This window comes from Aulonocara sp. 'chitande type north' Nkhata Bay, linkage group LG17 (genome assembly GCF_057382095.1).
Source record: "Aulonocara sp. 'chitande type north' Nkhata Bay isolate Kocher_YH1m ecotype deep benthic linkage group LG17, A_spYH_male_GT1.1, whole genome shotgun sequence".
In the NCBI taxonomy this organism is placed as follows: Eukaryota; Metazoa; Chordata; class Actinopteri; order Cichliformes; family Cichlidae; genus Aulonocara; species Aulonocara sp. 'chitande type north' Nkhata Bay.
Genome location: NC_141360.1, coordinates 37,421,634 through 37,436,282, shown reverse-complemented (window position 1 = coordinate 37,436,282; position 14,649 = coordinate 37,421,634). Strand labels below are relative to the sequence as shown.

At 40.1% G+C, this 14,649-nt stretch overlaps 1 protein-coding gene across 3 annotated transcripts in view; it reads left to right on the top strand.

The window, feature by feature from the left end:
* tbc1d22a (TBC1 domain family, member 22a) overlaps positions 1-14,649 on the top strand; it is a 164,953-nt gene that overhangs the window by 118,727 nt on the left and 31,577 nt on the right. For all 3 annotated transcript variants that reach the window (XM_086268938.1, XM_086268939.1, XM_086268937.1), the window contains one exon: positions 3,189-3,316. In XM_086268938.1, coding sequence (XP_086125064.1) covers positions 3,189-3,316 — 128 coding nt within the window. The remainder of the gene's footprint in view (positions 1-3,188; positions 3,317-14,649) is intronic.

Below are 14,649 nucleotides of genomic sequence, written 5' to 3'. Positions count from 1 at the left end.
CAGTTATCTCTCTCTCTTTCTATTCTCTCTTTCCTGGGTTCGCAGTTGGTAACAGTAGCTCAGGGATACTCTAACCAGAACCTGCAGCAGGTAAAGAGTGGGTCATGTACAGCTATGCCAAGCCCACTGAGGCTACAGAGTGGAGCAGGGACTACTTTTGGCAGCTGCAGTCCAAGATGGTGGAGTTGGAGTTAATCCACAGGATGAGAGACTCACTGGAGAGGCAGCTAATTAGATTGCTAAGTTATTTATTTGTCACAAAGTGCTTGGCAGCCTTATAAATGCTTATAACCATAAAAAATTCATACATCCATCCCTGCTGCTTGGCAGGTACAGACAGTGACAAATGCTGACTAGTCGGCAGGATCGCGGTTATGAAAAATGAAAAGCTACACTGTAAATACGCTAGGTACGCATCAAACAAAAGGCGAGCAAATTCAAAATAAAACCGGTGTTTTAGAAAAAAATGAAGACCTCAAGAAGCTAAAAGAAAGAAATGAAAGGGGGAGGAGGAGAGGATAAAGAGAACGTGCGAGTGTAATTACTTTTTATACCAAGCAAGGCAGAATCCGAGGAGCTTCTCACTAGTTACTGTACGACCTCTGACCTTCTACTGACCTTCTACTGCCCGACAGCCAGAGGCTACGGTCTGCCGTGGAGAGCAGACTAGCCTGCTCTGTGGCCTCCGTCCTCAACTTTAACCAGCAGTTGGAGGGAAGACAAGACTCATCAGTCAATCAGTGTCTATGAGACATGTCATGCTCAACCTCCCCGAGCCCTTCTAACAACCCTGCCCAGTATGCTGAGCGCTGTGTGCCAGCCAGACGGCTAAAAAGTCACGAATTTAAGCGCCTCACTTTTTTTCCCCTCTATCATTTTCACTGTCCCACCCCACCACGATATCATCTCATGAAAAACGACGACTCCTTTCCACCACTCCCCCACCCCCACCGCGCACCTCTTCCCCTTTGTGTTTGGTGAAGCCGCTAATATTAGGCAGAGCAAGTTCATTAGTGTAATTTAACATTGTCTAAAGTTGTTCCACTCTCTCCCTTTCTGTTTGGCAGCTAGCTCAGATCTGCCACCATGATGCATTTGCCGTTAATGAGCTAGCCTTGTTTATGCTTTTACAGCAGCATGTGATAATTAAACTGCACAGAGGAGTGTGAAATAATAGCTTTGTGTTTACTTTGCGCCTTTGCTCATGTGGTGGAGTGTGTGCATTTCTGTTAGACATGTACGTAAGCTGAGGAAGACATGTGCCAATCAAGTGCTGGAAATCAACAACGTATGTGGTATCTTGTCTATAAGGTTTTGCCAATTAAAGGTTAAAAGCTGAATTTGTGTGTGTGTTTGTTTGTGTCCTTGTGCATGCCAGTCAGCCCTGATTAAGAGCCCAGAGTGTCAGGGAAAAGGATGGGATAGTTCCTTGCTAACTGTTTTTTTTCCTTCATAGATTCCCTGACAGCTCTGTAATTACAGCTCTATTATGAAGTGTGTGTGTCTAGGAGAATGAGTGTCATGGGTTTGATGACTGTGGAACAGGGAGTCACTGAATATTGAGTGGTATTTTTAATCTTTTGTTATGTAAAGGCGCATTAAACAAACATTTATCAAGAGCAGGGGAAGGAACAAAGGCAGCCATTCTCACAGTCACTCCCTCACACACGGCGAGCTTCTTCTTCTTCTTCTTCTTTTTTTAAACAGACGTTTCCGTGTCTCATCCATTTTTCCCTGTGAGCGTCGGTGCCAGCGTGCCGCGCCATGACACTGACACCGCAACCGCATATTGAGAACGTGTTGAGATGCCATATGCAACATATGGTCTGTTTTTTTGTTTGGTGGTTGGAGACATGAGCTGAACCAATTGTAGGAAGGAAGAAACAAAACACTGTTTTAAGGGTACGAGGAGTCTCCGAGTTGGCGCCTGTTGTTCAGCTGTTTGTCAATGGGAACTGAGCAGCAGTGATGCCACAAGAGTTAAAATAATGGAGGAAATTAGAATCCAGCTTACCTAAAATACAGGTCTGTTTCTTCATTACAGCAGACTTGGAAGTTTCTGCTGCTTGTGGGGCTGCGTGCGCTCTGTGGGGATTTAATGCAGGAGTAAAAATCTTTTAAAGCCTTGGCCTCAGGGCAGCAACCAAAAAGGGAATAAAAAGCTAAGGTTTTGTCAGACGGTACCTATGTTTTCATGATTTTGCGTCATTGCTAACTCGGTGCTTCTTTCACTGTATTTACCTGCATGCAGCCAAACTCTGCTCAAACACGATTGGTCGGTGGAACTTACAGAAATTACAGATGGAAAACCTGAGCCAAGAGTTGCCTACAGATACTGTATCTGCACATCTATATGCACATAGAAATATACTGAGTTAACTCCACATGCACTCTAATTGTGCTAGATATCACTGCAGTCACCCCCATAATTCCAAAGGAAAACAAAACACAAACACTGATTCAAAAGCTTTGACCATTTCTGTAATTTTCTATCTCTGCAGTAAAATAAACATCACTGATGCAGAGAGGTCAATCTGATGGTATAAAGCTTAACACTTAGAGTCCCAGGAAGTTGAACCCCATCTTTAGAAATTCACTGAAATGAAACATTTTTGAGGACAAAGTGTCTTTCGACAAGGTTAAGGTCACATTTGACATTTGCGTTATTCAGATTGACTTGGGTTAGAAGTCAGCATAATACATTTTTAATCAGTTCCTGCTCAAAGCAGTCGTGTCAAAGAAATAATTACTACACGGCCTATACGTTACATACATCCATGCCTTGGCTCCTCACCTCTGGATGCCATTGACCTACTTTATATGCATTTCATTCCTCGGCGCAGCGGCCTGCAATTGCTTTAGAGGGTTGTTTAACAATACAATTATACTTCCATTTTTCATCCTGGTTTAGCTTTTCTGAGACAGTTTTGATAGCTCTGTAATTACATCTCTGTTATGAGGGAAAGGCTGTGCGTGTGATAGTGACTGCAGCAGTAATTAACAGAGAAGGGAGTTCTGAAGGAATCTGTCTAGCTACATACTTGTTACTGTCACCTTTACCATAGATAGAGTATTTTTTTTTCTTTGCCGCTCCATGCAGGATCTCTGCTGTTTTGCTTTTGTCTTTACACAGAAAACTGATGGAAAAAGTTTAAATATATATTTTTTTATTATTATTATTTTGTCAGAATCTGTGCACCGCCACATGCAGCAGTACGAGGTGGAGTACCTGCAGTTTGCCTTTCGCTGGATGAACAACCTCCTGATGAGAGAGTTGCCATTACGATGCACAATCAGACTGTGGGACACCTACCAGGTACAACAAAGTTATTGTTATTCTGCTTTCTTTTTGTTTTCACTTTATTTGTATGTGTTTGGTTTGCAAGTTTTCAAAAACTTGATAATCTCTTACTGTTTTGATATCAATTACATCTCAGCCAGAGCACTATGGTGCACCATTATATCGACGTTCTTCTGTTAACATTACAGATTTTCTCCATGGTGTTCTTGATTATACAGGGCTGGTTGTACAGCTTTACTTTGCTGCTTGGGCCCACCGCACAGTCTTGCTAGTAAAAGTTTACACTTCAGTTTGACAGAGGGGTGTTATTTGTTCATGACATAGAAATGTTTAAAAGTGGGAATAATAAACATTCCTGAAGCATCTGGCAAAGAAATCTCCATGTGTGAGACAAAAGTTTTACCTGAGTTAACTTATGGCTCAATTTTTATTTATGCATGAGTGCCACAGTTAAAGCTTGACGTCAGACTGTGAGAGACAATCTTAATCTCCTTCAAACAAATCTTGACTTTTTTTTTTGTGACATTTACACTGAGCTTATAAGCCAGCTTGTAGAGTCAGAGACAGATTTTTAACCTTGATCGGAATGGTTGAAAACCCCCATAATGCTTGCTTATATGTGTATGTACATCTATATGTATTTCTAATCCACAGATGTAAAATAGCACAATGCACATTTATTAAACAAAGGCCTTAAAAAATCTAGAAGGCTGTAGAAGGAGAGCAGCCAGTAACAGTTAACCTCGACCCCACATACAGCGATTAAGGATTCAGCATATTGAATATAACTGTTCAGATATTTGATATAAAAGAAGGGAAAAAACAATGTTTGTTTGTTTGGTTTTTAAGTTGTAACATTTGCTTCTTTATAGATTGCACTACTGTTTTTAGGTTTTTATATGTGAAAAAAATATTAAACCTACATTAGCTAATTTATTGGTAGGTGTGGGTATGTATTTGGGTTGGGGGGACTTCCCAACATTTATACCTAGCATGGGATCAAATTAAGAGGCTTGCAGTGCACGGATGGAAACTCCAAAGATCTTAAAGAAGAGAAAGGCTTTACTAGTCGGCCTTCAGTCGTTAGTCTGTGAAAACGGAAAGATGCAAGATCAACCTCGAGAAAAACGATTATGAAATGTTTAAAAAGCAAACTGCACTTTAAGTCTAATAATCTTTCTACATTATATAAATACATGTAGAAAATGTTCTTAAACCCAAATAAATATGTACATTTGACCTTTACTATTATTATAACTGGTACCAGTTTACTTGCATGGGCATAACACATTTTTTTTTTACCATTGCCATTTAGATACTGAATTTAATTTAAAATATAATTTTTAAGTCTTAAAATTAAATTGAACGTCTTCATACCCGTAGACTCCCTGAGAGAGTGTAATACTTGTTAGGTTACATGAGAAGTGTCGAAGGAAAAGGAATGAAAACCAAGTTTGAAATAAACTTCTCCCAGTGATGGCTCTGTGCCAGGCCTTTGCAAAAACACGTATAAGCATCTTTGTTGCTGTCGTCTTGCAGTCACAGTTGTTGTTATTCCTGCTGCCTGTTCTCAGCGTCTTCACCGTGACTCAGAGTTTCTGTCCTCTTCTTTTCCTTACGTATTGTTCTTATCTTCCGTTACAGCTGAAAATGCTGATGTTTCTCGTCACATAACCTTTAGCTCGTGTCATTTGTGTTTGCGTCACTGAAAAAGAGACTGCAAGTCTTGCGAGTCTAAATCAGACATTTTTCATAAATCTGAAGTATTTTGCTGTGTGAAATGTAGAATGTAGTAAAGTGAATGAAGGGAATGTGAAGGAGTAAAGTCTGCAGAAAGATTCAGATTGACTGCAGTAAAAATAGACGCGTACAAGAACAGAATTATTAGGGAACTAAAACAGAAAAGTTAAACATGGGCATGTTGCAGCTGAAGTACATAGTTCACTGCCAACAAGCCATAGCTAGTAGTAAACAAATATGGTCAAAATCTGTATGAGCTCTGGCTTTGGGGAGTATAACATAGATCGCAGCTGGCACACAAAAGGGACATGGCAGAAGCATGTTTGTGCTGTGCTTGAATTAAAACACCTTCAGGGTATTTGAGGTCCACAGTGAATCAGATTTGTCCTTTCCATAAAAAAAGTCTGTGTTGTTGTTTATCCAATCTTCTCCCATGAATGTCGAGTTATATATTTTAATTAATCACTCACAGTTTACTGTGTGAAAGAGGAATTGTGATAGAAGTAATAGCTAATGAGTCCAAATTGTAACGTAGTAGAGAAACACAATAAGCTACAAGTAATCCAAGGAAGGGGCAAACCGGGGGAGCTACAGATTAACAAAGGAAAGGGAGCGATATTTCTATACATGCACATTATAAGGATAAGGATTAGTGGATACATGTGGGAATGTGACAAAGTCTAAACAGTAAAGTAAAGCAAGTCACAACTACCAAAGTAAAACAGCAAATAGCCCACCCCTCCATAAACAGTAACTGGAACCTAAATATAACAAGAACGAAAGATTCAAGTTACTAGAATCTAAAGAAAATACAACCTCGACCTAACAATAATCAAACATTATGTGTGTAGAATCAGAACAAAATCAAACCAAACAAATTTCATAACAATAAATAAGAACCCAGAACGCTGCAAAAGCCAAAGTGTTGTACCGTTATAGAAATGGTAACATCAACAAAACATGTGAAGTCAGAAAAGAGATTGTGAAGTGTAGAAGTTCAATATATAAATAAATATAGATGGGAAATTATTAAATGGACAACTCCCAAATCCAAATCCAGTAACAGGTGTTCTTGAAACATTTGTCATGTCATTAGGTGAAAAGAATAACTGCAATTTGGCAGTATTCCTCATATGGAAAAAAGCAGCATTTCAATACAACGCTGACATGTTGCATTTTAGCACTGAATCCAAAATAAATCCCTGATTCTTAGCACTGTCATGAAGGGTTAATGTCATTGGGCTTAAACATCTCACTATACTCACTGGTCTGGTCGGGAACCCAAACCAATCACTATTTGTATTTAACTGAAGAATGTTTTTGGAAATTCAGTATTTCAGATTACTTGAGGGACCTGAAAATTATCTTCATAGAGAGGTATGTTTGTGTGTTGTCCACATAGAAGTGGAAGGCAACATTATGCTTGCGGGGAAATGGAACCTACAGGGAACAATGGAACTGCCCAGTGCAGCCGAACGATATCAAAGACTCCAGTCTCAGCCTGTCAATAGGGAAGCAAGAGGTAGGAATGGTGGGGGCCGGGAGGTTAGCAGCAATCAAATTTCAAAATAAGGTTGCTCATCATTAAATCGATTGCGGATGGTAGTGTCTTCTCATGAAGCTAAATAAATAAAAATACAACATGCTGAAATGAGCCACAGAATATACTTGAACATAAAATCTTGGTGGAATCTGTGTGTAGGAAATGCTGTCTGTGCTATGCTCTGGGCTATTCTAATTAACTATTTGAAAAATAACAAACTAAAGACCATCTTTTTCGAGATATAGGAGCAGACCCAGCTCTACTATATTAAGGTCTGTATTATATAATGTCTGCATGGTGTCCATAGTAACAAGCTGTTCCTTTTTATCTTTTTATCATGTATCTCTAGTTAAGAGCTGACTGTTTTGGAGAACAGAAAATACTGTTGTCTTCTCTCTATAATCCACTCAGAGAATCATAAACTACGTGTGTCCCACAGAAACATTGCCCTGGCATTTAGTCATAACTCATGTCTCATGTCCTGAATGCTGTTTACACAGTGATGTCACAATAGTGACTACGCTGATAGTTAGCACCGCAGGGCAGCCTCAGTTTAGGTTTTGATATTCTTTGTTACAAATTATCTGTCGCACATACCAAATGGAAGACGATGCTTCCACAAGCCTTACATAACATTTAAAACTCTATGAAAACAAAAATCTATGAGTTAAGTTGCCTCTGCAGTGTTTGTTTAGTAGCCATACAGTACTATGCAGAAGTTTAGCCAAATGAAAGCACTCAGTTGCTTTAGCAGTCCCTTTAACCTTTAATCAAATATCAATGAAGTAGATGTATAACTGTATTTCATATAATTACTTTTCCTACACTACATACAGTCATAGTGTACCACTACAAGTTTGATCTGATATTCAAGAGTGTTGGTGGCAGCTATTGTGGACCTGAGCATCGAGCCTAAAGCTGGGGCTAGGACTGGGCTCCAGAGGTCTGGTAATGTCACTTGTTTCAAACTTGACAGTTTGGGAAGTGTTGTAGTCTTCACCAAAACCCAGAGTCAGTTCAGATAGTGTGAGCGTCTGACACGACTGGCTCTTGGTCACTTCACTGTAGAGGTGGGAGACCCTTGTTTTTCCCTGAAAGAAGCTGGAGGATGTACTTGCAGCTGAGGAGAAGGGTGTGCAGGCCACTTTGCTTAGACTGCTGTTGCAGCACTGAACCATAGAGAACAGGCAGGATTCATTATAGCTTGAGTTTAAAAAACAAAACAAAAACAGCACAAAACCAGGAAGTTTAGTGAGACATTATGTAGTGCAACTAGAACCCCTAAAAACAAAACAAAAATTATATTTTTAGTTTATACCTCAGACAGTTAGCAAAAACACACTATAATAGTTCAACCTGAAATCTTCATCGAGGTCTGGCATACACATCGGAATTAAATATCAGCTGTATAGCAGTCTACCAACACCTGTGGCAGACTATACAACGGTGTTAAAATAAAGGCAAAACCCACATGCAGCATAGAAAAATACATAATTTTTGCGAAATAGAAGATTGAAATATAGAAACTCTGAAGTGACCCTCTGACCTTGAAACAAAAGAGGACTACAAAGAGCCCTGTAAAAGAATAAGAATCCCTCCCCATTGAGTCAATAGCTTGTAGAACCACCTTTAACAGAAATGACTTGAATTGTTTTCTTGTGGAGGGATTTTGACTCCCTCTTTACAACATTGCTTTAGTTCGTTGTTGTTTTTCCCGGCATTTGTCTGTACACAACTCTCTTAAAGTCCTGCCACAGCATTTCACTCAGGTTGTGGTCTGGACTTCGACTCAACCATTGCAACACTTTGATTCTTTGCTTTTTCAGTCATTCTGTTGTAGATTTGCTGCTGTGCTTGGGATCATTGTCCTGTTGCATGACCCCATTTCAGCCAAGCTGTCGGCAGTTGGCCTCACATTTGACTTCTTGAATATTTTGGTGTACATGGTTAACTCCCTGAGGGGAAGGTGCCCAGGTCCTGTGGCAGCACAAAAATGTTTGTGATGATATTCTGTGTTTGGTTTTTGCCAATCATGGAACTGTGCATTATGGTCATCTGCACTTTGGTTTTGACTGCCCAAAGGACATAATTCCACAAGTCTGATTGTCTGATTGACGAGTCTGCATGGCTAAGGCGTCTAGCAGATTCACTCCAAGGAATCTGTTGATGTCAGGGTTAGGGTCTATTAAGATTGCGGTATTTTGTTAACACACACCTAAAAGTTCCAGACCAGCAAACTACCAAATCTTCTGCTTTTCTAGAGGTGCTCACCAGTGATGATTCTATTTATGCGTTCATTTGATGAGCAGTATCTGGCTTCGACTTACCCTATTAATTCTTATGAAAACAATGAGAATGTACTTTGTGTTTCGCAAGAATGCATAGACTGTAGCTCAGGAGGTAGAGCAGGTCATCTGCTGATTGGAAAGTTGGTGGTTCGATCCCGGGCTTCCTCTCGTCTGCATCCCAAGTATCCTTGGGCAAGTTGCTCAGCGATGCATCCATCAGTAAGCACTTAAAAGCATAGAAGATGATGAATGGGTGAATCTAGCATGTTGTATAGAGCGCTTTGTGTACTCCGGGAGAGTAGAAAAATGCTATTTAAGTCCATTTACCATAGAGTGCTATGAAATATTTCTTTTTCATATGACTGCATGTGTTTGGTCCACCTCAAGTCGAGCAGTGAATGATTAAACAGTGTTGTTGCTTTGTCGTGACTTGACAGCAACGCTGGTACACATTGTACTTGTAATGCATCCTCTAAATATTTGATGTTTTACAATGTCGTTTGGACGGCACCCTCGACACACACCTTTTGATGCAGCACACAAACTCACATTCACCTCGTCTTGGCAGGCTCGGTCACAGTCCCTCACCTCCAGTCCTGACCTGGTAGGGGAATTAGGCCATTTCCACTCATGAAACTTTCAGAGGAGCTGACAGCAAAGCACAGAGCTCTTCTTATCTGTTCTACTCTGCTAGTCTCTGTTGTCCTTTTTAAAACTTTTTCATCGCATTGCTTTTCTTTCACGCGCCCCTTATGCCCTTTCTTCTTGTCATCTCTCTTCTCATCTCCCAGTTTACTCTTCTATCCCTTTCCCTCCTCTTGCTCTTCTCCATCACACTTGCCCTCAAACTATTTTTCGGTGTGTTTACCTTTGCATGTAGTTTTGACCTTTTCCTGTTTGCCTAACAGACAGCTGATAGTTTAGTGGTTGTATAAACCCCTTTACAGCACAACCACATGCATTATTTAGTAATGTCTAGAAGATTGTTTTGTAAAAAGGCTCCTTAATTCATGTTCTTGACTTATAACGAAAAAACTAGTGTGTTTGGGTTTCTCCCAAATGCTGATATTAAACAGAAAGACCTTACCCTTTGCCACTGAGCCTCAGTATATGTGTGTATGCGCGCCTGTGCGAGTGTCTTCCAGGGGAGATTTTAACCTGAGTGTTGTAATGTCTCTGTTGTAGTCTTCTCTCTGCGGTGTGGCCATCTGTTCAGTAGTGTGATCCAACACAACACAGCGCTTCCTCTTTCTTTCGCTGCGTCTCGTGTCATCTCTCTGTCTGCAGACTCTTCTCAACATTCGTTTGTTCTCTTCTCTTCTTTTTTTTTGTCTATTTTGCCCTCAGCCTGCTTTTCCTCTTTTTCTCTCCGAGACTTGTTTTTCCCCCTCATTTGTCTCTATTGATCTTTGAAAGAGGGAGAAAGGCACAAACCAAGAGAAGGACACAAGATATAGAGCGAAACACGCTCACATGCACAGACTGCTCTTCCCTTGGCCGAAAAACGGGCAAGCAGACAGACAGACAGGGACCAAATTATCCCTGTTGCGTGGAGCATGAAATTAGCAAGTAGCTCAGTGTGGCAGCATTAGCATGGCTGTTAAAGGGATACCATGACATTTTGGGTTTCTGAAACATGGTGCTTTTTTCCATATGAATGGTTGAATTTATCAAGCAGGAAGCTGTTTACCTTTGTTTAAAACCACTGGGTAAGATCTAACCAATTGTATGGATTGCTAGTGGAAATAAATGTGGTAATTTACTGCAACATAGGTCAGAACATTAGCTTAGATTAAGGTTAAAAGCACAGAGCAAATTAGTCAAATGCACACAGGAGTAGTCGGCTTCTTCACAGACGTTGAATTATTTTTGCTTTGATCTCCTTATTAATACAGCTTTTACATTCATTAGCGGTTGAAGGAACTAAGTAGCCGACTATTATTGAAGTAGTGAGGCACAGTTTGTAATCTTGTGCTGCTTTATAGTTTCACTTCACTACATTTCATGGAAAGTTTATTCATTTTGTAATACATCAGTTACACACACAGACATAATGTTTGTTTTTAAATAGTTTCTTCTTCTTCTTCTTCTTTTTTTTTTTTTTTTTTTTTTTTTTTTTTTACATTATTGCCATGTTATGTCAGACAAACATAAACAAAAAATGGATGGCTGTCTCATTTCAGTCCTTCCATTTGTCAATGCCAGCCAATCAGAAGAAAATTAGCTTAAGAGGTGAAGAGCTGAAACTGTATCATTATCTTAACTTGTAATTTTCTTGTTTTAGCATTTCCCTGTAAAGCAATTTGTTTTTTGATTATTTTGAGCTGTGGATCATCCACGGCTACTCTACTAAAAACTGAAAATACAAATGTGCAGCTGTGAGTGACCTGAATAAGCCACTTTAAGCTTTAAACCGGTGTTTTCCAACCTATGACGCGCGTGATGTTGCATTAAGACACTCTCTCACTCTCTCACAGTCTGTTTCTAAAACCTAAAAGAGAATTATGGATTTCACTGCAGGGCAACCTGCACGTGGCGAATAAAGCCTTGATTGATAAGACTTGCTGAACTAATTAGCTGTTAGCAGTTTTATCAATCATGTATTTATTAACTACTTCATACTTTTTTTTTTTTAGTTCAAACGACATTTTTCAAATAAAGCGATGCTTTTGTAGTTATATTTTTACATGGTTGTATCTGAAGTAAAGAATTGGAATTTCTTCTACCAACTTTTCCAAAGTTTTCTCTTTGTGGATGTAAATAAAAGCTGCCACTTAAGTAAGGGGGACAATCCCTGAGGAAGTGTCCCTACTCGCTTTGGCTGCCTTCCTGCGTCCTCTCCATAGCCGTTGTTGGCCCTGCGATCACTCCAAACAATCAGATGGGCCTCTGTAGACAGGACCCTGGTCACTGTGTTTTCTCTCTGCCATGTTCTCACTGTCGTGAGTAGAAATATTTCTCTCATTTTTAAAAAAAAGTTTTGTTCTCCCTCACCCCATCTTGACATCGAAGCAGCATTTTAAGTGTCACACTGGTAGCATTTACCACAAACTTCAATGTATGGTTTCCCCACACATTATCACCTATGTTCTCTAAAACCTAACCATGCATTATTGGCACTCATGCTAGCTTTGAATGCAATTATTTTCTTTTAAAGTCAGCCTGCTCACAAACACAGAATGAGAGTGAACAGAAGCAGCAGGGTTCCAAAATGAATTAAATCCATGGCAAAGTGGGAATTCAGATTTTATCATTTTTGCCTCCTTTTCCCCTTTTGATTAGCTCTGGTGCTTTGTAATTTTAAATGTTGCCTAGAGCAGGGCAACGCATTAGAGCAGCATGCACAAAAACACTACGCTGAACTTGACTGGAATTATATTCAAAGCTGTTTGCCTGAAAAACTCTGCAAACCTTCTCACTTTCTCTTTAAAAGGATTGCATCATGAGTTGACACTTGTCGTCAGTTTTTATTTTTTATTTTTTGTGAGATCCCACGTCCCAATTTACAATTCAAAATATCCCTGTCTTGATATCCGGTGTTTAAATTCATCGTGCACAACATCAAATCCAGCTACGAGTGCGCAATTCCACACAGGAATACTTGTACAGCTTGTAGCAGTTAATGCCAACTTTTGCCAATCACTAATGTTGCGATGTTCCTACACAAAGGATAGGAAGGGAGCTTGATCATATTCAGTCTGTGTAATTGTTACATCACTTTGAATCTGCTCCATTACCGTCTTCCATCATCATCGCCTTTTCACCTTGTCTAGAGACGACTCGTCAGAGTATCGAGTTTGTCCCACGTCAGGCCGGTTTGTCTTGGAGCAATGAGACTAGTCAGACAGCCAGCGCAGCAGTTTAGAGAAGCTATGACATTGCGCTACTCCTCACTCTGCATTCCTCATTCCCTCTCTTTTCTCCTCCGTTCACCCTTAGCCTCCTACCCTTTATGTCTCTGGTGACCCCCCCCTCCCTTTTACTCCTCCTGTTCTCCCAATCGACTGCACTCAGCATACCCCTATCACCCCGAGTCCTTCGCCCCCCTGTTTTCTCCGTATTTTGATCAGCGGCGCTTGTCAGTCAGAGTCTCGCGTGTCTCAGCCAATATGGCTGCCCTGACACGAGGAGGGTGGAGGACCAGGCATAACAATGGAGGAGGAGAAGAGGTAGAGACAAGTTTGACGGAGTCACCTTGACTCCTACGACAAACTTTGTTTTGCAAATCATAATGACGAGTAAGCCTTGAGCACCAGCGGCAGCAGATAACATAGCTGTGGATGGGGCAGCAAGAAAGAGCAGTGTGCCGATGAAATAAACGGATGGTGGTAAAGGACCATTTACAAAATACCATTTTATTTATATTTATATTTGAGTTACCAGAGTCTATACGACTAAAAACTAAACCAATATAAAATAATTAAGACATTTCTCTGTATTCAGAACTGATTTAGATGAATTGATGCTATTATGTCTGTGCCTCAACTGGAACTAGAACCAGGAACTCTTGTCATTAAAATTAAGATCAGTTGTTTAGATGGGTGGAACTTGTATTATGACATATCCTGGCTCTGCCTCATACTCTGGCTAACCCACAAGCTCTTTAAGGGGCTACATCTATTTTTAATTTAGCTGAACTCTTTCTCTCACCCCAACCGGTCGCAGCAGATGGCCCCGCCCCTCCCTGAGCCTGGTTCTGCCGGAGGTTTCTTCCTGTTAAAAGGGAGTTTTTCCTTCCCACTGTCGCCAAAGTGCTTGCTCATAGGGGGTCATATGATTGTTGGGTTTTTTCTCTGTATGTATTATTGTGCGGTCTACCTTACAATATAAAGCGCCTTGAGGCGACTGCTGTTGTGATTTGGTGCTGAATAAATAAAATTGAATTGAATCAGTCATTTAACCGGAATATGTGTAACATAGTAGCTCATTCGGCTCCTGGTCCGTCATAATTTACAGGTTCGTAATGTGTGAAGTGAGGTTTTTACAGTGAATATATCTTTGTATCTGTCCTCTTTTGAAAGCACGGTATGTATATGCGGGGCTAGAAGCTTTCACAACAGCCTGTTCCTACAGGTGGGTGGATCGATCAATACTGTGTTTATAACCCTTAAGTTGAGTATGTAGCCCACTGAATTTTTCAAAAAGAAATTATTTTTTGAAAATAGAAATGAGCAATGTCTGAATGTTTTTGTGTTGACTGTCACATCCATTTTATTTTTAGCCTTTAGCACACATTACATGAGATACATGAATAATATATGAAAAGTCTGTTTTGTTGTGTTAACTAATTGTTGTGGAAAGTAAATTTAGTGGTCATTAGGATGTGTTTAGCTTGCACATTTCATCTTATAAGTCATGACACACCGATCTCCCCCACATAAGCTGCCTTTATAGGTTAAAAGTATCAGTATCGGCAATACTGGCCCTATATTTACTTGGTATTGATCCATACCAAACTATCACACACTCCTACCGGTTATCTTAATGTGTGGAGTTCAGGGGCCATCTGTAAATTGTAGCTATGGACAAAGAACCACAGTTCCTCTCACCCGGAGTTGTGTGAAGCAGAGAAAAGCACTAAATCCTCACCTATCAGAAGCTCCATCAAGCAAATATTTGAAATTTAAATGACTCATATGATGAACCAATTATCAGACTTGACTGTTCATTTTCTGTCAGTCAGCTAATCCACAGATCCTTTCAGAGCTAATAAACTTAAAACAGTTTTAATCATTACATAGAAATGCTTCACAGGGCAGCCTGTCAGTCATGCACAG